The sequence below is a fragment of the Oryctolagus cuniculus genome, chromosome 10 (genome assembly GCF_051225735.1).
Source record: "Oryctolagus cuniculus isolate XC-2025 breed Fujian yellow rabbit chromosome 10, ASM5122573v1, whole genome shotgun sequence".
Lineage (NCBI taxonomy): Eukaryota > Metazoa > Chordata > Mammalia > Lagomorpha > Leporidae > Oryctolagus > Oryctolagus cuniculus.
Genome location: NC_142876.1, coordinates 111,281,477 through 111,305,900, shown reverse-complemented (window position 1 = coordinate 111,305,900; position 24,424 = coordinate 111,281,477). Strand labels below are relative to the sequence as shown.

Sequence of the window (24,424 nt, the reverse complement as noted above, 5' to 3'; positions counted from 1 at the left end):
GCATCTCAAGTAGCCCACAAGCCCCCAGTGGTTGAGCCTGGGGAAGCAGGCTGCGTCCTGTAGACAATGCAGCCCCAGTGTAGGGAAACGGGGCTGGGGCACGGGGTGCTGAATAAAATGTCCAACACCCTCAGCGAGTCTGGCGAGGAAGGGGAGAGCCTTTGCAGTCCCAGGGAACAGAGCCAGCTGCCAGGGACGGGTTGAGAAAGAAGACCCCCAGGGGACATGGAGAAGGTGGGTCCAAGCCCTTGAGGGTCCCAGGAGGCAGGGAGGAGAGCCCAAGATGATCCGTTTATAAATGACAGGACCCAAACAGGAAGCAAAGTAGCTTTAAGAACCCAGTGCAACCCTCCACCTGCAGCACTGGCATCCCATATGGGTGCCGGATTCTTTCCCGGTCACCCCTCTTCCAGTCCAGCTCTCTGCTGTGGCCCGGGAGTGCAGTGGAGGATGGCCCAAGTGCTTGGGCCCTGCACCCGCATGGGAAACCAGGAGAAAGCGCACCTGGCTCCTGGCCTCAGATCAGCAATACTCCAGCCATGGTGGCCATTTGGAGAGTGAACCAACGGAAGGAAGACCTTTCTCTCTCTCTCTCTCACTGTAACTCTACCTGTCAAATAAATAAATAAAAAAATCTTTAAAAAAAAAAAAAAAGAACCCCAGTGCAAGAAAGACAAAACCCTATCCAGTCACGGAAAGAGGGCAAGGTTTCCATTTGTTAATTCTCTGGTTCACACGGAAATTCAGACAGACCTAAGAAGTTCAGACAGAGGCCTGGCTGGGGCGGGCCTGAGCAACAGGGCAGCAACGTGCAGGCATTACCTTGTCATCACTTGTGTACACACAGCCCTTCCATGGCCACGGGCAGCCCAGCTGCCTCCAGCGCCCACTGCAGATGTCCATGCTATGTGCCCTTTTTGGAAGATGAGGCTCGGAGGGTGAGGAACTCTTCTGGGATCTGCTGTGCACTCAGGGCTGCGTGAGAGGGGCCAAGAGAGAACAGGTTGAGAAGTGCAGGGAAAACCAAGCCAGGTACAATTGTGTTAAAAATCATCGAGTGCATTGAAATATTTATGCAAACACATATTTAATAGGTAGTACATATGTATACATATATGATCTGCAATGAAAATATATAAGTATTACCTATATATGATATGTAATACATACATCCTACATGTTACATCATACATGATTCATATTATATATAATGCTAATACATAAGAGGATGTAATCATCACACACATACTAACAGTAAAAATTAGAGACCCTCCAAGGGTTGATTAACAGGAGCATGGTCACAGACATGAGGAGGCTTCCTGGCTATGAAACACTACACGGCTGTTTCGAAGGGCAACAGGCATTGTGTGCTGACCTAGGAAGGTGCCCCTGGCAAATGGTAACTGAAGCCAATCAGGATCAGAAGTGGGCGCCTGCTGGGAGCAGGGCCACGGCCATTGGGAGGCGGCCATAACCCAAGAAAGAAAGGGGCAGGAGTCCCCCAGGAGTGGGCAGGTCCAGAGCCATCCTTTTGCTCCATTACTGCTGGGGCTGCCCCCAAAAAACCTAGACCTTGTCTTAGAACCAGAGGTGGCCGGCGCCGCGGCTCACTAGGCTAATCCTCCGCCTTGCAGCGCCGGCACACCGGGTTCTAGTCCCAGTCGGGGCGCCGGATTCTGTCCCGGTTGCCCCTCTTCCAGGCCAGCCCTCTGCTGTGGCCTGGGAAGGTAGTGGAGGGTGGCCCAAGTGCTTGGGCCCTGCACCCCATGGGAGACCAGGAGAAGTACCTGGCTCCTGCCATCGGATCAGCGCAGTGCGCCAGCCCAGCACACCGGCCGTGGCGGCCATTGGAGGGTGAACCAACGGCAAAAGGAAGACCTTCCTCTCTCTCTCTCTCACTGTCCACTCTGCCTGTCAAAAAAAAAAAAAGAACCAGAGGTAAACCCAAGGCTAGGGGACCTGGCCTGGGCGTGGCCCACTGGCCACACCCCTCAGCGGGGGAGCAGCGGGCAGGGCCCTCCCCTCCTCCCTGTGAGGAGCATGGCTCCCAGGCTGCCGCGCACTGTGAGAGTCCAGCATACACAGATACTTGAAGGGAGATGCATCTGACAGTTAACACGGTGATCTCTGGGGGACGGACAGAAAAGTGGCAGAAGATGGTGGGAAATTGTCACTTGTGTTTATTTATCTTACATGCTCCTATATTGTTTTTTTAAAAATTTGTTTATTTATTTAAAAGGCAGAGTTGGGAATGGCACAGTGGTGTAGTGGGTAAAGCCGCCACTTGTCATGCTGGCATCCCATATGGGCACTGGTTCAGGTCCTGGCTGCTGCACTTCTGATCCAGCTCCCTGCTAATGTGCCTGAGAAAGCAGAAGATGGCCCAAGTGCTTGGGTCCCTGCACTCCTCTGGGAGACCTGGATGGAGCTCCTGGCTTCTGGCTTCGACCTGGCCCAGCTCTGACTGTTGTGGCCACTGGGGAGTGAACCAGCAGATGGAAGCTCTCTCGCTCTCTCCCTCTCTCCCTCTCTCTCTCTCTCTCACTCTTTCAAATAAAGAAGAAACACATATTAAATACAAAAATAAAAGGCAGAGTGACAGAGAATGTCCTGCTCACTAGTTCACTCCCCCCAAATGGCTGCAATGTCCAGAGCTAGTCCTGGCCAAAGCCAGGAGGCAGAAACTCCATCCGGGTCTCCCACGTGGGTGTGGGGGCCCAAGCACTTGGGCCATCTTCTGCTGCCTTCCCAGGCGCATTAGCAGGGAGCCGCATGGGAAGGGGAGCAGCAGGACTTGCGCTGGTGCTCCGGTAGGGGGTGCTGGTGTCACAAGCTGTACCACAATGAAGGGTTGAGTTGAAGGTGATGGACTGAGCATGAGGTTCTCTCTGCTCCTACCTAAGGCTGGTCTACATGAACTAAGATATTTAAAGATTACAAACCCACAGAGGCACAGGAGACACAGATGGAACAGAGACACAGTGACCGCACAGGTCAGGGGAGCCCCCGCGTGCAGGTGAGCAGAGGGAGGCGCTGGTGAGAAGTGAGCGCCTTCTCCCTGCAGCAACCCAGGCGGCTTGGCTCCTGCTCCTGCCAGCAAGGACAGGGATGAAGATGCAGAACAGGTCGTGCTTGCCCCGCCCACGCCTCAACGCCACGCCCAGCCCCACGCCCAGCAGGACACCACCGACGAATTCTGTAAGAGATGGGACGTGAGAGATGGGGGAGACTCGGGGATGCAACCCAGCGCCCTTCCTCAGCCCCGCAGACAACATCGGCAGGAAGGGGCTGCAGACCGACTGGCCCCTTCTGGCGCTCACTCCGGTAAAGTAGCCACCCTTGCCCACGATCGACCAAAAACAAGGGCACCCGCCCAGCTCTCCCTTTGTGAATGAAGAGCCACGGATGGCCACACAGAGGCAGAAAACGTGAGACCACCGGCAAAAATAAACACTGACGGAAACGGACGAAGCCCTAAGGAAGGAAGGAAACTTTACCAAAAATGCTAACTGGTATTCTTATGGCGATGAAAGACATGCTAGAGCTACAACTCAACACTGTGCTAATGAAGAAACAGCGCACTCAATGCTGGCAAGGGTGTGGAGCAAAAGAAACACATCCGTTGCTCGTGGGAATGCAAAATGGCACAGTGACTGGAGAGCTGGCAGTTTTTGACAAAGCTAAACATAGGTTCGCCATCTGACCCAGCAATCACACTGCTAGGTATTTACCCAATGAGCTGAAAACTTACGTCCACACAAACAACATCTACTGCTGTGTTTATAGCATCTTCATTCACAGTCGCCCGAAACCGGAGGCAAGGGAGGTGTCAGCAGGTGATCGGATAAACAAGTCAGCTCGTCCATACCACAGAAGATTATTCAGTGCTGGGGAAAAAAAAAAGCGATCAATCACGCCACAAAAACGCATGGTGGAATGTTAAATGCATACGATTACGTGGAAGCAGCCGGTGTGAGAAGGCTGCACGCTCTGTGATCCCAACTCCATGGCATTCTGCGAAAGGCAAATTATCAACACAGTGAAAAGATCAACAGTTGCTAAAGCACAGGCCATTTTTAAGCAGGGAAGATTGTGTATGGTGCTACATTGAAGCGTGCACACTACACAGCTGTCAAGCCCATGGAACTGTGGGTACATAATGACAACTATGGATTTTCGCTACAATGTATCAACTGGCTCATTCCTTGTCCCCAGAGTACCTCAGGAATCCAAGACACCAACCATATGCGAAGCTATGTGGAAGTTCAGGGGTCAGATGAGGACTCTCTATGAGCTGCTTAATTCTGTAAATCGAAAACTGTTCTCAGATACAGTCTACTAACTGGTTGTTAGAGGCTGGCATTGTGGCACATGGGGGGAAGCCACTTCTTGCAAAGCTGCCATCCCATATTGGAGCACCTGTTTGAGTCCTGGCTGCTCCACTCCTGATCCAGCTCCCAGCAAATGCACCAGGGAAGGCACAATTGACGGCCCAAATACCTGGGCCCCTGCCACCGATGTGGGAGACGCAGGTGGAGTTCTTGGCTCCTGCCTTTGGCCGGGCTCAGACCTGCCTGCTGCATTACAAACTTTCAGGGGGAAAAAATGCAAGAAAAATCTTCAGGATCTAGGGCTGAGCGGAGTTCTTTGACTTGACATCAAAAGTATGATACACGCCAGGAAAAATAAACTTCATCAAAATTTAAAGCTTGCTTGCAAAAGATCTATAAACAGATGAAAAGACAAGCTACAACCTAGGAGAAATATTTGGGATCCACAGAGGCAAAAAAGCACTAGCATCCAGAATATAAAGATCATGGAAGGGCTGGCGCTCTGGCGCAGCTGGTAAAGCCGCCACCAGCAGTGCCAGCATCCCCTGTGGGTGCCAGTTCGAGTCCCAACTGCTCCTCTTCCCATCCAGCTCTCTGCTATGGCCTGGGAAAGCAGCAGAAGACGGCCCAAGTGGTTGGGTCCCTGCACCCACTTGGGAAACCCAAAAGAAGCTCCTGGCTTCCGATAGGCACAGCTCTGGCCATTGCAGTCAACTGGGGAGTGAACCAGCAGATGGAAGACCCCCCCCCCCCGTCTTGCCTTCTCTCTGTGTGTAATTCTGACTTTCAAATAAAATAAAAAAATTTTTTAAAAATGGAAAACCTGGCAGTAAAGAAATGATCAATCCAATTAGGAAGTGGGCAAGACATGAATGGATACTTCACCAAAGAAAACACAGAGATGGAAAACAAACATGTAAAAAGCTGTGCCCTACGGACCTCCAGACAGGAAATTCATGTCATATCCAAACTAAAAAGTGGTAGCACCAAATGCTGGCGAGAAGCCACTCAGGGTTGCACATATGTTGCTGAAAGGAACGTCAAATGGTACAACTGGTTTGGAAAACAGTTGGGCGGTTTCTTACAAAATCAAACACACAACCACCAAAGAGCCCAACAATTGCATTCCGGAGCGGTTACCCCAAGCAATGAAAGTGTACATTCCTGCAGCAGCCTGGACGCAAGAACCCCATCAGCCTGCTTCGCAACAGCCCAAATCTGCAAACAACCCGGATATCCTGCCAGAGGGGAAAGGCGAACCAGCTGCAGGAAGGCTGCCATGGAGTGTTCTATCTCCAGAGATTGGATGGAGTGAAAAAACAAATCCCCAAAGATTAGATACCGAATGATTCCATCTATGCAGCACGTGGAAATGCCAGAACAAAAGAACTGAAGAACAGGTAACAGGCTCGCCAGAGCTCAGGGAAAGAGGGAGCTGGGGAGAGGTGGGTGTGGCTATGAGAGGGCAACAGGGGGTAGGGTGCAGGAGGATACGATGTAGTGGTAGAGACTGCTACATCCAGGGTGCATCAGTGCTAACATCCTGGTTGTAACCTTGTACTTTAGTTGTTCAACGGTGGGGAAATGGATTAGAGTACATGGATCCCTGTACTATTTATTTCAGCTGCATGTGCACAGAATTATCTCCGAAAAGTTGAATTGAAAATATAAAAATGCAACGGCTGATTTTTCAAAATCTGCCTGAATAAGGAGCTCTCAGGAAGTAAAGTTGCAGAGCCCGACTAGAAATCACAAAGGAAGGGGAAGGAGATGCTGAACATGACGGGGGTGGGGGTGGGAGTGGGGGGGTGAAATTAGTCCGATGGCCCCTCACTGACTGACAGGAGGCCCAGAAAGATCTAACAGAAAACACAAGGGAATACGGGCTGCAGAACCAACGCCAGACGCACAGGTGCTGAATTCACGAGGCCAGAGCGAGGGGAAACCACTGGAGAGGCTCTGGTCCTGGACGCGCGCGCAAGCTCCCTCTTGGGCAACATTTGTATCAAAGAAGAAATCCAACTCCAACCTGGAAAGATCCGGAAACGGTGAAAATGCTCCCATGCTGGGAGTTCACGTTCCCCAGAGGAAAATTCATAGCCTTCAACATTCATATTAATAAACAAGAAGCAGCGACAAAGACTGAATTCAGCATCCAGCTCAAAGCACCACAAGAACCGCCACACAACCCCGGGTGGCCTTTCCGGCTGTCCTCTCTGTGAGCAGAGCCCCGCCCAGGGCCAGCGTGGGGAGTGGAAGAGGGGCAACCCAAGACCTGCCTGGGCCAGCGGCTTCATGGCGGGGGCGGGGCCCACGTGAGTGACAGGCTGTCGGCCACTCAGATGGCGACTTCAAAGTAGCCACTCCTCATTAGCCAGCACTAAGTGTTCCAGAGGAAGAAAGACTGACATCAGGCACACACTCCCAAGCATCGCACGCCCCAGTGTGGATGCAACTCGAGGGACCAGGGACCGTCTGGATGGGCACATGTGACAGGATTCCGGTCCCCACGTTGGTTGGGGCTCAGGAGCTGGGTTGGGACCAGATGCAAAGACTGCGGGTTTCCAGGTGGGCAAGTGCAGGCAAGGAGGAGAGCAATGGGACAGGGTATGTTGCTGGCGCAGCTGAGCCATCTTGGGAGCCGCAGGCCAGGGCGGTGGGGCTGGAGGGGCACAGCCAGGGGACAACGTGCTTGGAGGGGAACCGGGCAGGCAGTAGATGGGGACAAACGTGGGAGCCATTGTTTTCCCATCTGGGAATGTGTGCGACTGCTCCTCTACTCCTGGCCGCGCCTCATCCAACAACAGAGATGATGCCTCCCGTGGCCTAGGGACAGCCAGCTGGCCAGGCCTCAGTCTGACCACAGGGCCCTGGCCGACATGCGACCTTGAAACCACCAAGGGACTTAACTGTGCATGACAGCAACTACAAGGGTGCGTGCTCAGGGCTGGCGAGGGGGCTCTCCAGGGAGCCGCAGGCAGGCTCACAGCCAAGGCAAGGCTGCAAGTGCAGGCTGCCAGGGTCATGGGCGCTGCCGTGGCACAGCCACAGCACGAGCGAGGAGCCCCCAAAACGTGTGGCCCTCAGTAGAGTCGCACTGTGGGCCCTGGATGGCATCCTGCCTGTGGAGGAGGCCGGACCTTTCCAGCTCTCGAACAGAAACTCAGAACCTGGGGATGCAAGGGAGGCGTTCAGATCCCAGGCAGCCAGGAGAGGAGTCCTGCGCACTGCAGGTCCCGAGGGACAGCAGCAGGCGCGGGAAGAGCGCCAGGCCCTTGGCCCTGGGACAGACCCCAGGGCTGACAGGGAACCTGAGCCGCCAGCAGCCCTTCGTTCCTGCCCATCTGCCCCTGCGCCCGGTGACCCCACCGGGCAGGAGGGCCCTGTAGCCGTTGGGAGCCCCTGGGAGTTCTCTCCTCCCCAGGCTCTCTCTGGGAAGCCAGATGCAGGCAGACAAGGAGACGAGGCTTTTGAACATCAGCTCAACAGGAGTGAACCAGCTTGGAGCTGGCTTGGCAGGGCAGGGCCGGGGGCGGCACAGCGCTGTCTACTGGCAGGGACTGACAAAGGCAGACACCCCCTTCTGCCAGCCCCAGCCCAGCCCTGACTGTGGGGGACCCGGGAGGAGGGGTGGCAGGTGGCGAGTAGGCTCTGCTTCTCCCAAATGGAACAGCACAGCTGGGCGGGGACTGAGGGCAACCCTGTCGGTCACTTGGCTACTGCTGTTTAACTGGGCTTCGCACAGGACATCAGCAGAACATAATTTTTTTTTTTACTTTATCTGAAAATTGAATTTATCTGAGGCATCTTGTAGGAGGATACTTTGAAATAGCTTGTTGAAAATGCATTTTCTGGGAAAAAAAACTGCATGATTTCAAGCATTTTTAGGACTCAAATAAACTTATCTTTTCATTTTTTCCCAGATGGTTTGCAGTGTTCTGTGTTTAATCTGGAAGCCTGTCTCTGACTGCCCCAAGTCCCTGGGTCAGCCACTTGGTTCTCTGGCCAAGGCTCTGTCTCACGCTTGGGGTCAGGCAGGGCTCAGAGGAGCTCGGCCAATGCCCTTGACCTCTGCTCCACGTGGTCCCTCGTGATCCAAGGGAAAGTGAGTGCTGCAGGGCCTCCGTGGGCCAGGCCTCAGGGCTCCTCCCCAATACTTCCGCCACCCCCTATGGCTCAACACAGGGCAGACAGCAGACCCTGTGTCTGCGTGGGAGGGGCAGCATCACACGGAGCAGGGACAAGTTTGGCGATCAGTCTGCCCCAGAGCCAGGGGCCGGAGCCCACCATGCTCCACATGGGCAGAGCAGAGCCGAGGCCATAGACACGGGGTGAAATGACGCTTGGCCAGGCACAGGCCTTCTGGTTGGGATGGGAGGAGTTACTGATTCTAACCAATCGCAGGGTCCTGGGACTAGCTTATCCTGCTAGGCAAGGCTGTCCACGGCTGGAGGATGATGGTGACAGCGTCACACACCTGCCTGGCCAGGGGTCCTTATGGAGGACCTACGGTGTGTCAGGCCCTGTTCCAGGGGCAGCAGATGCAGCCGGGACCTAAACAGAGAAGACCCTAGCCCTCCCAAGTCAGGACAGGAGATCAGCAGGGCCACGCCCACTGCCACGGAGGAAACTCGGGCGGAACCGAGAGCCGTGGACTGTCACAGGAACGGCCATCTCGAATGGGGCTCACTGCAGTCATCAGAGGAAGACGTCAGAGCAGCAAACCCCGGAACTGCTAGGCCTGCGGTTTCAGCAGCTTCTGGAACCCGGTGGTCCTACCTGGGACCCCCCCCCCCAGGATTTCTGAGCACCCACTCCTCGCACCTGGCCAGGCCCGGCAAACCGCCGGCACTCCCTGAGCAGAACAGGAAGGGATTCCTTCTCCAAACTCGGACGAACTCCGACGCACCCTGCCCCTGCGTGCGTGTGTGCACCAGGCATTTTGAGAGGCAGTTGCTATGGGGAGCTTCTCAGTTGGTAGGCATTCCAAAGTCAAGAACGCCCGCCTATCCACCCTCAAGGGCCTCCACCTGGGAGACTTAATGGGCCTTTCTCGGGCGTGCTGGGAACTCGCCCCGGGACTCGAGTGGTTCTGCAGCTGTTGCCGCTTCCTAATCCAGGATTACCTCGCCACGAGGCGCGAGCCACGGCTTGGGCCCTGTGTCTAGCTGGCCAAGAGAGCCCCCCCCACCCCCGGGGGTGGGAGTGAAAGCCGCAGTCTCGACTGCCCAGCAGGGGTGCTAAGAATTCTCCAATCTCTTACCTGCTGGGGACCGTGGCAGCCCTGGGTGCAAGTGCCAGGGGCCCAGGCACAGTGTCCAGGGCTGCAGACCACCGGTGGCTCCCACCAGCGAACATGACCTTGAAAACTGTTGCAAACGAGCCCCTGCTTTGATGAAGGCAGCGAGGAGTCCGGTCAGCTTGTGAGTCCCGGTGGAGAAGTGGGCCAGAGGCTGCGACCATGGCACTTCCTGACGTCACCCCATGCCCTGGTTCTGATCGCCAGCAGAGAGCGCCCTGACCCAGCCGGGTGCCCAGGCTCCAAGGCGGGCCTAAAGGCAGGGAGGGGTCTTTGCCTCCCCCATATACTCTGGTCCTGCTGGGAGCTTGGTAGGAGCAAGAGGAGGCAGGAACTGGAAACACCTGGTGTGGGACACAGGCCCCACCCCACCCTGCACTGCCTGGGAACTATAAGCCCCACCCCCAAGACCCTTGTAAAGGCACCTGGGCTGAAACTCAGCTCGCTGTGCCGCGAAGGAGGTTCTTTGCTGCAGGGGTCCACATGACGAGGCCCCGTCACCTGGACCCTGCACACCCGTCTCCCTCCTGCAGGGCCCGGCAGGGGCTGTTGGTTCAACGTGCTCTCCTCCTTCCCTCGGAGGCTGCTCCAAACCCCAGCAGCCCGCGCCAGGCCAGGGTTCCCGCCAGCACCGCCTGCACCTCCCCCCCAACGTGTGTTTCCAGAGGAATTTCTGGCTTGAAAACTATTTTGAAAATAAACTGTTCCGGTGAGAGCCAAGAGGACTTCTGGCTCTTTCCTGGGCTGAAAGCCGTCTGAGCAGGTGCCCCTCCTGGGCTCAGGCCCTGCAGATATGTGGAGAACGACAGGAATGTCCCACACCTGCCCTGCTGAGTTGGCAGAGGGACCAGTCCAAGGCACAGCCGGCCTCAGACGCCCAGGAGGTGCGGAGTGCCCCTGAGAGGTGCAGCGGGGCGCACAGCGCTCCACCTGTGGGAGAGGTTTGGAAGGCAGAGCCCGAGACACAGGGCAGGGGCTTGGAGAGGAAAGGGGATGCCCTGGGGTCGCAGGTGCCACCGACAGACTCGTGCTCTCTGGGGCTGGTGGACGAGAACTTCCCGAGAGCCTTCTCTGGCCTGGCCTGAGTGGAGTGGTGGAGGAATGTGGAGCTGGCCCTGGGCAGGGCTTGCGTGCAGCCCTGGCTCAGCTGGGACGGAGGCCACACACAGCACAGTGTCCAGGGAGCCTGAGGGGGCAGCCTCGTGGGGCAGGAGCTTCGGGGGGTTCCACTTGGTCAGCACCTGCTTCTGGCCCCTTCCTGTCCCCCCAGTGCACTTTTGGCCGTTCCTGCTGAGTCCAGGGTGCTTTTCCTCGGCTGTCACCGCGGCTGGCTCGCAGCACTGGCTGCTCGGGGCTCCAGCCCTCTAGCCCTCCCCTGTCAACCTGGCTGGGGTGGGCACTGGCTCGCAGCACTGCCCTCATGTGCTGTGAGTGTTTCTTCCCTGGCACCTGCACCCATCTGCACTTGCCTGGGCATGTGGGTATTATAATTATTATTGTAAAAAGATTTTACTTGGAAGGCAGAGTGATCGTAGAGGTAGAGAGGAGAGAGACCAGGGGTGGGGGTGGGGAGGAGAGGTAGGAAGAGAGAGAGAGTCTTCCATCTGCTGGTTCCCTCCCCAAGTGGTCGCAACTACCAGGGCTGAGCCAGGCCAAAACCAGGAGCCTGGAACTCCATCAGGGTCTCCCACGTGGAAGGCAGGGACCCTTGCACTCAGGCCATCTTCCACAACTTTCCCAGCAGGGAGCTGGATTGGAAGCGGAGCCTCTAGGACTTGAACCTGTGCTGTGCTGCTGGTGTCACAGGCAGCAGCTTAACCCACCCTGGTGTTGATGCAGCCTGGACTCTCATCCTCCTCCTGTCCCCGGGCTGCTTCGTCCTCTGCCCTGTGCGGTGCCTGCTCTGGAACCAGGTGAGACGTTCGATTGATCGGTGCACAGCCGACCCAGCCCTGCAGACCCCGCCCCCGCCCCCCCAGGCTGTGCTCGGAGTATCGATAGCCGATGCTCTCGATGCCCTCGCCGAGCCGACGTGCACGGCAATCAGAAGGCGCCTGCCTCCCGCATAATTAGGCTTCATCACCTCGGCGCAGGGAGCGCTGATTGCCCCGAGACGGCCGCCTGATTTCGGGCTGGTGGGGCTGGAGCTCTCGGAGGCCTAACAAGGGTAATAGAGGCAGGGCTGATTGTGCCGGGAAGCTGAAGGGGACTGAGGCGTGAGAACGGGCAACGTCACACCCTAAACGGGATCGCGTTTGCTAAATTTGTTTCCGATGCAATTTCATGGTGATTACGCTGATTTCTTTTTGGTAATTGGGCCGGCGCCGAGCTCGACGCGCTGCAGCCCCGGCTGTCAGGAATGGGCCTGCTGGGAGCGCGAGCTACTGATGATGATTTATGGGCCACTGTCAGAGCCCTCGCAGGGACACAGTGCGGCAGGCGGGGGCACCGCCTGGGCCCTCTGGGGCTGCGACCCCTCCTGGTGCCTCCTGGCCTTTCAGCCTGGCTCTGCTGCGTGTCACCACGTGACCCTGGGCATGCCTTGCCACACGGCTCGGGCGGGCACCCTTGCTTGCCACTTGGGGATAACCCCGACCCCTCTGGGTGGGGTCAGCCGGGATGCCTTGGCAGTGGCTGAAGGTCACCAGCCACGTCATTAGCCCTGGCCCGTACCGCCTGGGTGCGCCGGCAGGTGCAGGAACACCGCGGCACACCTGTGCAGAATTGCGGCTCAGTGTGCTCTGAGCCGGGGGCACCCGGGCCAGCCCTCTGGGGAGCACCTACAAAGCACCAGTGCTGCAGCCCCAGGCTCAGGCTCAGGCTGGGTTGTCCCCAGAGCCAGGGCACACAGTCTCTGCCTGGGGTGCTTCAGATCACTTAGGGGCCAGCCAGACAGAGGCGGCCGGGACTGCACCTCTCACACTGCGATCACTGCTGAGGCACCGAGCAGTCTCGGGGGCAGGGTCCCCTCAACTCCCCTGGGAGACACCGCACTTGCTCCCCTGCCTCCCGGCCACCAGGCCCCAGCCCCACACACCTGCCAGCAAGAAAACCCAGAGCCAGGAGCTTTTAGCAAAAATGTTTAATCTCTCCTTAATGTGTGTGTTTATTTACAAGTACTAAATCTGAAGAACAGTAAAATAGGAAATAGCCGTATATTTACACATCTGCGGTCCGAGCGCCGGGCGGCTCCACGGCTTCCGCGAGAAGCCACGGCCAAGGTCAGCTCAGACCGTCCAAGTGGTCGCTCTTCTTTTGGGTGGGGGCATTAAAGGACATTAAAGGACAGCTAATTGTGGGCTTCGTCTTAAAAATATCTTTCTCTCTAAATACATCTACTCTAGCTCATGTAGCACCAACGGCGGCAGCCGTCACGTCCGGAGCTGGGGTGGACCCAGGGTGGAGGCTCTCGGCAAGATCAACCGGAAGGGCGGGGCACACGTCTGGTCTGGGTTCCTGGGCCCCCCTCTCCCATAGCCCCCGGCCCCGCAGGCCCAGGGAGAGGCAGGCCTGGGGTCCAGCAGCCCTGGGCTGGGAGTGCAGGGCCAGCTTGAGGTATATCAAGAAGCCAGGCTCCCAGGCCCAGGAGGGAATCGGCCCGAGCACCCTTGAGCTCAGGTGTGGGGCAGGGAGAGCAACGCTGTGGGAAGCAGGTGGCCAGAGCAGGGTGGCGGCAGCAGTGTCTGGGCCAGCGGAGTGTCACTGTGGGGACTCTGGGACTGCAGGGGCAGGGCCTGGGAGCGCCTTCACCACCCATCCCTGCTCCACTGGGGGCCCTGCCTCCAGACCAGCGCCAGGGCTTGGAGTCACGGTCCCCACCGCAGGACACTGGGGAGTGACAGAGGGGCCCAGCTCTTAGGGCACTGCAGAGTCGGGAGGACCGTGGGAACTAGTGGTAAGGACAAGTCGGAGCCTAACTCCATGACCTGGGGCCCAGCGGGGACGCTCAGTCCTGCTGTCCTGGGTGCAGTGCGCTTAGAATCGGCTTGACCAACGCGTATGTAAACAGATACTGCTAAAGTGCTTGCGGCTGGACACCGTGGGCTCTGCGGCTGTCACTCCAGACGGGCACGCCCTCCTGCCGCTGCCCGTCCCCAAGACCAACTGGACCACGCGAGTGGACAGGGCAGCCTGGTGGGCCCAGCTCTCTGTTGGGGCCAGGAGGAGGCCTACAGACGGGCAGCAGTTGGAGGTGGATTCTGGCAAAGGCGGCAGAGGGGATGCGGAGCCCCTGCCGGGCCAGGAAGGACTGGAAGAACTGGGGGCTTCAATGTGAAGCCAGAGGCCAGGGAAGACTTCAGGGGCGACAGGCTCCCACCCAGGCACGGGCGGGCAGCAGCAGGAGAGACGGGGGTGGGGCCGGCTCGGGGGTGGGAACCCCGGCCAACACTGGGAGCGACCAAGTCATCACAAACGACACTGCCAGGTGCTGGCTCTGCCCCGGCCCTGCTGCAGTGCCGTGGGGCCGAGAGCTCCCTGAGTCAGAGTTCACCGATTTCACACCCATCCCCCCACCCCGCCCCCCAGCGCAGTGCAGGGGCTCCTCATCTGACCTCCGCGGTGTCCACCTGTGCGGCGTCCACTCTGGCTCAGGCTGCCTGGGGAGGAAGGGACGCCAGGGCCGGCGGGGGGCAGGGCCCAGGGCACTGAGGCCGGGGCTGGCCGCAGTTAGCTGTCCCTTAACGTCCATGAGAATCCTTTAGTACCATCGAAAAAGTGAACTTGAAAAGGGGCCAGGCCGCTTGTTTGCTTTTACAAGTGACTGATTAATTAAAAAACATAAAAAAAGGGGTCTAACAACCTCTACTATTCAACACTTGCAGTTTTAAAAAGATCAACTCAGACTCAACGCTAGCACGATCATGCATAATCCACGGGCCCTGGGCACCCTGGCAGCGCTGGGGGGTGCGGCAGGAGCCGACCCCACGGTTGTGGGCCGCGGGTCGACGTCCCCCGGGCCCTCTGGTAGCGCGTTCCCGCCGCCTGCTTCTCCGTATGCTGAATCTTATTTAAAATTCCTTCTCCTTCAGTCACTTGTACAGCACCCCACTGGGGCTGGAGACCGAGGCCAGAGCCACACTTATATGCACACACACATATATATATATGTACAGGTGTGTTTCTATTAAAAACGTGTTCTCTCTCGCTCGGGAGGGCAAGGGGACAGCCGCCCGTCGCTCGCGGCCCCAAAGGTCCAGGCCGGGGGTGGCTGCGGGGGCCCGGTCACAGCCCCACCACCCAGCCTGCAGCCCAATCGCTTGTTCCCCTTTGCAAAGAACACCAGTCCCCAGCCGTCTGCTCTGGAGGGGCCGGGACGCTGCTGAGATGCCAAACTGGAAGCCACTGGGGGGATGCTGGGGTCAGGGGAGACGGGCAGGGGTGGTGGTGGCCGGGGCTGCCCGCATCAGCTCCGTGGTGGGCAGAGCTTGGCCCACCCTTGCGGGCAGCTGCCGAGAGCCGTGCGTGGAGGGAGAATAAATAACAGACGCGTGCTCTGTGACCCGGAGCCCCAGCCCACTGGGCTCCAACAGGCACAGCCCTGAGGACAGAGAGGAGCTGCCTGGTCCGTCGGGAGTCCCTCGGGAGCTGTGGGCAGTGCCGTCCGCCGCCCCTCCATAGGAGGGGTGGGGCCTCTCTCCGGTGGCCTTGGCCGCGCAGAGCACGCGGTGAATCTGAGGATGGCGGTGCGGCGAGCGTGAGGATGCTGGACGGGGAAGATGGGCGGCGCTCGGCCCGGCCTCCGCTTCGTCTCGGACGGCCCTGGTCCTCCTGCCTCTCCCTCCGGCCGCCAGCCCGCGCCTCGGGCTCCGTGGATGCGCAGCTCGGGAAGCTGGGAACTGCGCCCCGGCTCCTCGTCCTGGCCTCAACGACACTGACCAGGCTGGCTGCCCCTCGCTCTGGAGGGGCCCAGCCTCACCCCTCTGCTCCTCGGAGGCTGCCCCATTCTCCCATGAAGGCCACCAGGCCACAGCAAAGGTCCTGGGCCAGTCTGGGCACAGAGCGGTGCAGCAGGCACCATCGCATCCACGCCAACAGAAACCCGGACCCCCGCCGGGTGGGAGGGGAAGGGAAGGCCCAGAGGACGCTGGACCTCACGCCCGGCCCCGAGCGCCGCCCGGGCACTCTGCACAGCTGGGGCGGGGCTGCCCTCTGGCTCCACCTCCCACTGGGCGGTCACCGGCCGGGGCTCAGCTGCTCAGGGCCATCGTGTCCACCACCTGCTCCAGCTTGCTCCGCAGCCGCTGCCGCCGGGCCTGCTCATCCTTCTCCAGGGCAGCCAGGATCTGCAGGGCCGGGGAGGGGGCGCCGTGAGCCAGGCCTGCTGCCCACTTGCGCGGACGGGTCACAGCCTCCGCATGGCTCACGGGGCCCTGCGAGGGGGGCCCACCCCATGCGCTGCCTATGGCCTGGCCGCACCTAGCGGGGACTGTGGCGCAGATGCCCAGGGCTGACTCCTTCTGTTTCCAGCTCAGCAACTTGAGTTTTGAGGCCGAAGCCCCAGGAATTTGGGCCAGGATCATCCTGGGTCATTTCCCCCACCCAGCCCCCACGCCTGTGGGCTTAGGTTCCTTGGCCCCTCTGTCCACAGCAGTCCCCCTGCCCCACCCCGCCCATCTCCCCTCTGCCCACGGCAGGCCACCTCTCCCACCCCTCACCCTCCCCAGCATTTCTGTGCCCCTTGATAGTCCCCCAGATGACCTCACTCCCCTGCCCACTCCCACCAAGCCCTGGGCCGTGGCTTTTACCCCACCCCTCTGACCCACTGCCGTCAGCCACCCCACTGCTCCTTCTTCCTGTTCCAGGGCACCTGCCCAGGGACCCAGCTCCCTCCTTGGCCTCTGCTCTGTGCTCTGGCCCTGCCTGCCCGCTGCCTCTCGCCTCAGCTGCCCACAGGCATGCGTCGCTGGCACCCAGGCCTCCACGAGAGGGCAAAGCTGGGCTCCTGACCCCAGGCCTGTGACCCTGGTGGCTTGCCCCACCTCCAGTCAGGGGCAAGTGCGTCCTCTGCACGCACACCCAGAACCCACAGTCAGCCCCCGCTTCCCCCCCGCCCACCCAGAACCCACAGTCAGTCCCTGCTTCCCCCACCGCCCACCCAGAGCCCAGTCAGCCCCCGCTTCCCCCCGCACACCCAGAGCCCAGTCAGCCCTGCTTCCCCCCTGCACACCCAGAGCCCACAGTCAGCCCCCGCTCCCCCCCCGCCCACCCAGAGCCCAGTCAGCCCCCACTTCCCCACCCCGCACACCCAGAGCCCACAGTCAGCCCCCGCTTCCCCCCCGCACACCTAGAGACCACAGTCAGCCCCCGCTTCCCCCCCACACACCCAGAGCCCACAGTCAGCCCCCGCTCCCCCCCCGCCCACCCAGAGCCCAGTCAGCCCCCACTTCCCCACCCCGCACACCCAGAGCCCACAGTCAGCCCCCGCTTCCCCCCCGCACACCCAGAGCCCAGTCAGCCCCCGCTTCCCCCCCTGCACACCCAGAGCTCAGTCAGCCCCGCTTCCCCCCCACACACCCAGAGCTCACAGTCAGTCCCGCTTCCCCCCCACATACCCAGAGCCCACAGTCAGCCCCGCTTCCCCCCCACACATACCCAGAGCCCACAGTCAGCCCCCGCTTCCCCCCTGCACACCCAGAACCCACAGTCAGCCCCGCTTCCCCCCCACACATACCCAGCCCCCGCTTCCCCCCACACACACCCAGAACCCACAGTCAGCCCCCGCTTCCCCCCTGCACACCCAGAACCCACAGTCAGCCCCCGCTTCCCCCACACACACCCAGAGCCCACAGTCAGCCCCCGCACACCCAGAGCCCACAGTCAGTCCCCGCTCCCCACCCCCGCACACCCAGAGCCCAGTCAGCCCCCGCTTCCCCCCCCTGCACACCCAGAACCCACAGTCAGCCCCCGCTTCACCCCTGCACACCCAGAACCCACAGTCAGCCCCCGCTCCCCCCCCTGCACACCCAGAGCCCAGTCAGCCCCCGCTCCCCCCCCCACATCCAGAACCCACAGTCAGCCCCGCTTCCCCCACACACACCCAGAGCCCACAGTCAGCCCAGCTTTCTTGTTGTGACCTCCCACACCCCCGTCTCACTGAGGGAAGCCGCCCGCAGCCTGCACCCTCCTCCCCAGGACGGCCCTGCTGCAGCCCTGGGCACCTTGGCACTGGCCACACCCATCCTGCCCCCAAGGATCAGGATCACGCAGCCTGTCACAGTTGGGCAGGACTGAGCCCTCCCTGCTGCACACGCACGCAGTCCCAGCTCTGTGTGCCCAGCCCCGGGGATGTCCACCCAGGTCAATGACCCTGTAACAGGTCCCTCAGGGGACAGTCACAACCCCACCCTGATCGCCACTGTGCAAAAAACAGTCCCCTCACCCCACCCTAAGCAAGACCGCCCTGGTCACCGTGGGCCCAGCCAGCTGCCCAGCCCGGCAGGCTCCCCTCCCTGCCCCAGGACCTAGGCGGCCGTCAGCTGCACAGGACCAAGGGCAGGGACCCAGGCGGCCTTGAGATGCCTGCTGGGGTGGGGGCGGGGGGCAGCAAGGGCTGGCTCGGGGCTGACCAGGGAGCAGGCAGGGCGGGGGCTCCGGTGGAGGCCAGGGACCCCTCTGTCACTGCACACGGCGACTGGCCATGCCCACCTCGTCCTTGTACTTGGTGATGTAGGAGTAGATCTCGTGCAAGGCGCTCATGCTGTTGAACTGGCTCAGGTGCAGCCGGGACTGCTCGGCCAGGTAGGCGCTCATGTCCTGGTCGCTGATGGCGGGCATCTTGGCGATGTCGGCGTAGTACCTGTCGGCGGGCGGCCAGGGGTGGGTGTGTGAGCGGGAGCCCAGGCCTCCTGGCCGCCCGTCCCCTCTCCTCGCCTCTGGCCACCCACCTCTCCACCCAGCTCTTGTAGTTGGGGATGTCCTTGGCGTAGAGCAGCTTGTTGGAGGGCGAGTCCTTGCCCAGCTTGTGCTCCGACGTGGAGCAGGAGTCCATGAAGGTCTGGGCCACCACCGACAGGCAGGCGTCCGTGATGCTGTTCTTGTGGATGTCGAACACGAACTGCGGGTTCTTGATCACGTTCACCCAGAAGCGCAGCGGCAGGCTGCAGGCGAGCGGACCAGGCACACGGTCAGCCGGCTCCCCTTCTGCACAGCCCCCTCCCCACCGGGCCAGGCCTGGCAGAGCCGCAGCTGCGACCCGTGTGGCTGTGCACCGCGGCCTTGGCAATGACACGGCTCTGTGCCCGGGAGCTGTCTCCGGCCCGGCCTCAGCTGCAAGCCCTCACTCCAGGGAGTACCCGGAGCCTGCACTGGGCCTTTGTCACTGCCATCAGCCCCTTCTCGCATATGGCGGCCCACACGGGCATGTCTCCGCACAGCATGGAGGATCAGGATCCCCACACACCCCCCATGCACACAGCTCCCACGGCCCTGGGGGCCTCCTGAAGGTGGAGGGAGGAGGATGTGTGCAAACCCAGGGTCAGGGAGGCAGTGGGATGGACAAATGGTGACGGCCCCACCACAGCCTGCAGGAGCTCAGCCCCAGACCCGGGCCGCCTGGCTCGGGCTCCTGGCGCCCCCGGCCGCGCCTGCCCTCGGCAGGACGCCCCGGAGCACCCCAGCGCGTGGTTACCAGTTGCTCTTCCACGTGTGCCGCACGTCGGCGTCGTGGATCTGGTGCTTGTCGGCCTGCTCGTCCAGGAAGTCGAACATGTACTTGATGGCCAGCGGCAGGGCCGAGCCCCGGTGCGCCGTGCTGAAGATGGTCTCAAACAGGTCGTCCACGAACTTCTGCAGCGTGCCCTGCGGGTGGCCGAGGACACGGAGCTGCACGGCCCTGCCAGGCTGCCCCTGCGAGCCGCCTGCTGCTTCTGAACTTGGCCGTCACCCCTGCACCCCCCAGGCAAGGGCCCCACCTTGGTGGCCAGCAGCCGCGTCAGGTAGATCTCCGAGACCATCTTGCTGCCCCGGTCGCCCTCGCGCTGGTCCAGGTGGTCGTGGTTCTTCACCAGGTGCCACAGCTTGGTGCCGCTCTCCAGGTCCGGTGTGATCATGGGCGTGCGTGAGCGCAGGCTGTCGGGGCTGCTGGCCGTGCGTAGCATGCTCTCTGCAGGCACCAGGCCGTCAGTGGGCAGGGGCCCTGCGCCCCCACCCCCACCTCTGAGCACGCAGAACCCCTGCCCAAGCCTCCCTGGGTTGCTGGGGACAGCCCGGGCCACCGGCAGGGCGGGGTGTGAGTGAGCTGGGAAGCACACTATCGGGAGAGGCACGGCCTGCAGCATCGGTGACAGGCGTGCTGGCCCGACCCTCACCGTATCTGCTGAGGGACTTGGTGAAGGTGGAGGAGTTGGAGATGTTGTAGGCTGACGTCTGCTTGGGCACCAGCGCCACCGACGACCCGTCCGTCACCTGTGTGCAGAGGGCCAGGGACTCCATGATGCCCCTTGATGCCACCACAGTGCCGACTGCCCGCCCACCCCGTCAGGGGCCTGGGCCACCCCACGGCGTCTGCGCCGGGAGTGCCTCCCCACTCTGGGCCTCAGTGCTCTGTGTGGGGCAGCTCCAGGGCTGCGGGGACAGTGCCAGGGGCCAGCGTGGGAACTGGGTGGTCCCAAGGCCTCTGCCCCCTTTCCTCCCAAAGGCCACAGCCTGCCACCGTCCTGGCTGTCCTCTAGGTTCCGGACCCCAGCATGGACTGCTGCCAAGCCCCCGGCGGAGGCGAGACTCGCACTGCGGCCAGAGCGCAGGGCCGGGGCGCACCTGGTAGTGAGCCAGCGTGTTCAGCCTCTTCCAGTCGTTGTCGATCTTGGTGGTGACATCTTCGTCCTGCAGGATGATGCGCGCCATGCGGCCCTGGCGCCACTCTGCGGGGAGCAGGGCGCTGAGGGGGGGCCGTGGGGCCGCCCTCCCTGCCGATTCCCGCCTCCTATTTACCCATGTCCGGGGCAGGGTGCGCGGGGCATGTGTGAAGGGCCTTGAGAGCCAAGTAAGGAGGGCCAGGCCCCGCCCTCTGTCCAGGCAGCTCCTCCCACTGGCACAGGGGAGGAGGGGCCTGTTCTCCACTGCAGCCCCTGTACCTGCTGTAGGGACCTAGCCCCAGGGGTCTTCCCCTTGCCTTCCTGGGCTCAGGGTCCCGCCACACCTGCTGCAGATCCCAGAGCCCTGCCCCACACCTGCCCATCCCACAAGGCACAGCCCCTGGCTCCACAGGCCCAGCTCTGGCCTCTCACCCACTCGTCTCGGCCCTGCTCTGCCTCCACTTCTGCCCCTCTGGTTTCCAGTCAGCAGGGGGGGCCCATGTTGACTACCCCCCAACCCTGCTCCTTTGCCCAGGGCCCAGCCCACCCCAGCCCCTCACCCAGGTCCATGTCCCCGGCCTTGGGCCGCTGGGAGTAGGGGACGCCCTTGTACACGGCGTCCAGCAGCTTCTCCTTGACCTGCGTCACCGTGTCGCAGTTCAGCCCCTTCACCGGCACCTCGGGCGCGTTCTCGTTCTCGGGGATCACACAGTTCAGCGTCTGCGGGGAGTGGGGGGCTGTGTGACGGAGGGTGCGGGGTGGGGGTACGGGGCGGGGCAGCAGGGGCGCGACGGCGGCTGTGCTCACCAGCGTCTTGTAGTCGATCTGCTGCCGGATGAGCTTGTCCTCGCTCAGGGAGTAGCGCGCCTCGCCCGTGATGGCGTCGATGGGCCCCTTCTCCATCTGCTGCTTGATGGCGCAGTACAGCATGAACAACGGCTCCCCCGCACACTCCTGCGGCCGGGCGGGGAATGAGGCTGCGCCCAGGACCCCCGGGCTCCGCGCACCCGCCCCGCCCCTCGGTCCTTCCAGTGCCAGCCACGCTGCTCCCGGGCCAGCATGGCTGCCAAGCTCTTTCTAGGAGGCTGCTCTGTCCCTGGCCCGAAGTCCAAGGAGGACGTGCTGGGAGATACAGAAGCCACGCCCCTGGCACCCTTGTGATACCTGAGCAGGGAGGGAGGGCATGGCGGTGTGGCCCAGCGGGATTTAGGCCGAGACAGACCGAGGCTGGCTGATTCCAGCCTGGCGTCCTCCCCCACGCACTGAACCTGACTGTGGTGGCCGGGGCCAGGGTGGAGTCCACAACGCGCGCTCTAAGCGACTGAGCATTGACGCTACCTGTTCCCAAGAACTCGCCCCGCAGAGGCTCCGCAGCCCCGGGCCAGCAGGGCTGCAGTCTGGCCGGGCAAATGTCCGCTCCTGGGCCCCCACACGGCGGCCTCGAGGGCTGCCTCCTGCCCCCGCCTCGCAGCCTCTGCGGCTGCTGTCCCCACAGCCAGAACTCTCTCCCGGCCTTCACAGGTGCTCTGGACTCTACCCAGCACCCCCTTCCCACAAGGGCTCCCCACCCCACCCCCAACGATGCAGCCCCTCCCTGCGTCACCTGCGGAAGTGACCTCGCTCCCGCTGGGGGTGGGGGCTGCCCGAGGGCCCGGGCATGTCTGCCTCACTCACATCCTATCCCCGGCACCCAGTGCACAGTCTGGGAGGGGCTGCCGGCACCTGGGGCAGGAGCTGAACCAATGAAACTGCGTCTAGGGTAAAGGTTCACGTTGCCATGGCAAAGTGAAACCACTGACTGGACACCAGGGCCTAGGTTCAGGGTCCGCTGCAGTCGCAGCCATCTGACGGGGTTCAGAAGGTCTGAGTGTGCCCCTGGCGGGCAGCAGGCTCGGGCAGCCCCCAAACGGGCCCTTGGCAAACAAACAGTGGCTCTACCCAGTAACCAGATGCTCCGGGCACCTCGTTAGCATCTGCGGTAATTAAAGAGACAGCTGCTAAGGAGCAGCCGCAAGCCTGGATCATCCTGAGACCTTGCGACAACACGCCTGTCTTTGAAATTATGTTTCATTTGCAAACTTGGCTTCATTAAGTGGGCTGGGAAGGGGAACAGGGCTGGACCAGGGGCCGCTGACAGCTGCCTCTCTTCCTGGAAATGCCACCTGATAGGAGGGGCCGCCCAGGGTTCCCCAGGCCCAGGCCCTCGCAGAGGGTGAACGCAGCACAGCTACAGCCTCTGGAGGTCAGAGCAAGAACTTATCAACCTGAGGTCACACAGCAAACAGCTGGAGAATCCAGGATTCAAACCCAGACCCCGTGGGCCCCAAGCACCTGCTCTTTAAAAACCAGGTATCCTCGGAGAAGGCTCAGGCCGGGCCACGCCTCTCCCTCCGACCCAGGCAGCAGCCTGCCCTCGCCGGCCCTGACCACTTCCTTCAGAGTCTGCCCAGACGGCGCAAAGGAGGAATCAGAGCGGTAAGAAGCTGGGAGAGAGCAAAGTCCAGAATCGAAGGCCCCAGACTCAGCCCCAGCCACGAATGTGGAGAAACCGCCCAGCGAGAAGCGGCACCTTCATAGCGAAAGCCGACCCGGGCAGCCTGGTAAAGGCAGGAGGCAGATGCTTCTCCATCTGGGGGTGGGGGTGGGGTCAAGCTGCACCCCGACCTCACACCACACACCAACAAGAGTTGTATCTCAGTGCAACACGGCAGCTCCAAACGATGACCGTGCTTTTAAAAATTCCTGTCGCCTCCGAAAAGAATAATTCTACAAAAATGACCAAAGGCTACAAACAGACATTTGCAAACTTGGCTTCAAAGAAAAGTTAAAAGTGGCGGATCAAACACAGACACGGCGCTCAGCTTGCGAGAGGAATGCCAACTAAGGGACCAGGTCTCAGTGTACACTTGGCAAACCGGCGGCGACCAGACTGCTAAGCCCGGTGTTCCCCCAGGGGAGGAGCCTCAGACAAGGCACCGGCGTGGCTTTTTACAGGACAACGTGGCAGCATTTCTGACGATTAAAACCGAGTGCGCCCGATCGCCTACACTCACTCTGCTGGAAATCCACTCAGCCAACCAAGGCAAAGGCGCTACCAGCCACGCACGGCGGCCGAGGAGCCAAATGCTCCTACACGCTTCGGCAGTGAACATGCAATGAAGGGCGCAGGAGCCACACTGTGGGACATCACGCAGTCGGTAACGCAGAAGAGGGCTAACACCTCTGTCCCTACCTGCAAAGGTGGGCCGCGCACACTGCCCGCGGTGGGGGGAGAGGGAAGAGAAGTGCAGTGCGTGCAGGCGACATGAGTGCCACCACTCAAAAGAAGAAAACTTCCCAACGAGGAGAAGGGTCCACCCATAGGATTTCTTCTTAGTGTGAAAAGCACCCTCTATTACAGGTATTTGCTTCAGTTCAAAAGCCAGCCTGGGAAGAAGACAGGCAGCAAAACACGGACGACATCGCCCTCAGAACATCAGAGGGCCGGCGCGCACCCCTTCCTACTCACGTCCATGCGCTCACGAGCCCAGACGGCTTTCTACTTGTTTCTAGGGACTGGCACTGTGGCGCAGTGGGTTTAAGCTGCTGCCTGCGATGCCGGCATCCCGTATGGGCACCAGTTTATGTCCTGGCTGCTCTACTTCTGATCCAGCTCCCTGCTAATGGCCTGGGAAAAGCAGCTCAAGCTGGCCCAAGTGCTTGGGCCCCAGCCACCCATGTGGGACATGAGGATGAAGCTCCCAGCTTCTGGTTTCGGCCTGGCTCAGCCCTGACCATTCTGACCATCCAGGGAGCAAACCAGCAGGTGGGAAGATCCCTCTGTCTCTCTGTAACTTCAACTTCCAAGTAAATATATACATCTTTTTTTAAAGGTTTCGTTTCTAAAGACAGCAAGGGATGAAAAGGATCTGGGTTCTTTAAAAACCATGTGTTCTCTCCAAGTCCATCTGCGTGTCACACGTGCTAGGGTTTCCCTCTTTAGGGCTGCGTGGTACTCCACC

General features: G+C 60.7%; 2 protein-coding genes across 2 annotated transcripts in view; both read right to left on the bottom strand.

The window, feature by feature from the left end:
• Positions 1–15,654, bottom strand: part of LOC149124416 (uncharacterized) — a 66,378-nt gene extending 50,724 nt beyond the window's left edge. The window contains exons 1-4 of the mRNA XM_089304923.1: positions 15,548–15,654; positions 9,595–10,768; positions 3,752–3,887; positions 823–975 (exon numbers count right to left, since the gene is read on the bottom strand). Of these exons, the coding sequence (XP_089161049.1) occupies positions 9,748–10,768; positions 15,548–15,654 (1,128 nt within the window). The 3' untranslated portion in view covers positions 823–975; positions 3,752–3,887; positions 9,595–9,747. The remainder of the gene's footprint in view (positions 1–822; positions 976–3,751; positions 3,888–9,594; positions 10,769–15,547) is intronic.
• The window catches only part of PLXNA1 (plexin A1), a 50,067-nt gene continuing 38,340 nt past the window's right edge, over positions 12,698–24,424 (bottom strand). The window contains exons 24-32 of the mRNA XM_070050002.2: positions 21,231–21,377; positions 20,984–21,143; positions 20,386–20,489; positions 19,938–20,034; positions 19,542–19,732; positions 19,259–19,428; positions 18,516–18,728; positions 18,277–18,427; positions 12,698–15,914 (exon numbers count right to left, since the gene is read on the bottom strand). Of these exons, the coding sequence (XP_069906103.2) occupies positions 15,819–15,914; positions 18,277–18,427; positions 18,516–18,728; positions 19,259–19,428; positions 19,542–19,732; positions 19,938–20,034; positions 20,386–20,489; positions 20,984–21,143; positions 21,231–21,377 (1,329 nt within the window). The 3' untranslated portion in view covers positions 12,698–15,818. The remainder of the gene's footprint in view (positions 15,915–18,276; positions 18,428–18,515; positions 18,729–19,258; positions 19,429–19,541; positions 19,733–19,937; positions 20,035–20,385; positions 20,490–20,983; positions 21,144–21,230; positions 21,378–24,424) is intronic.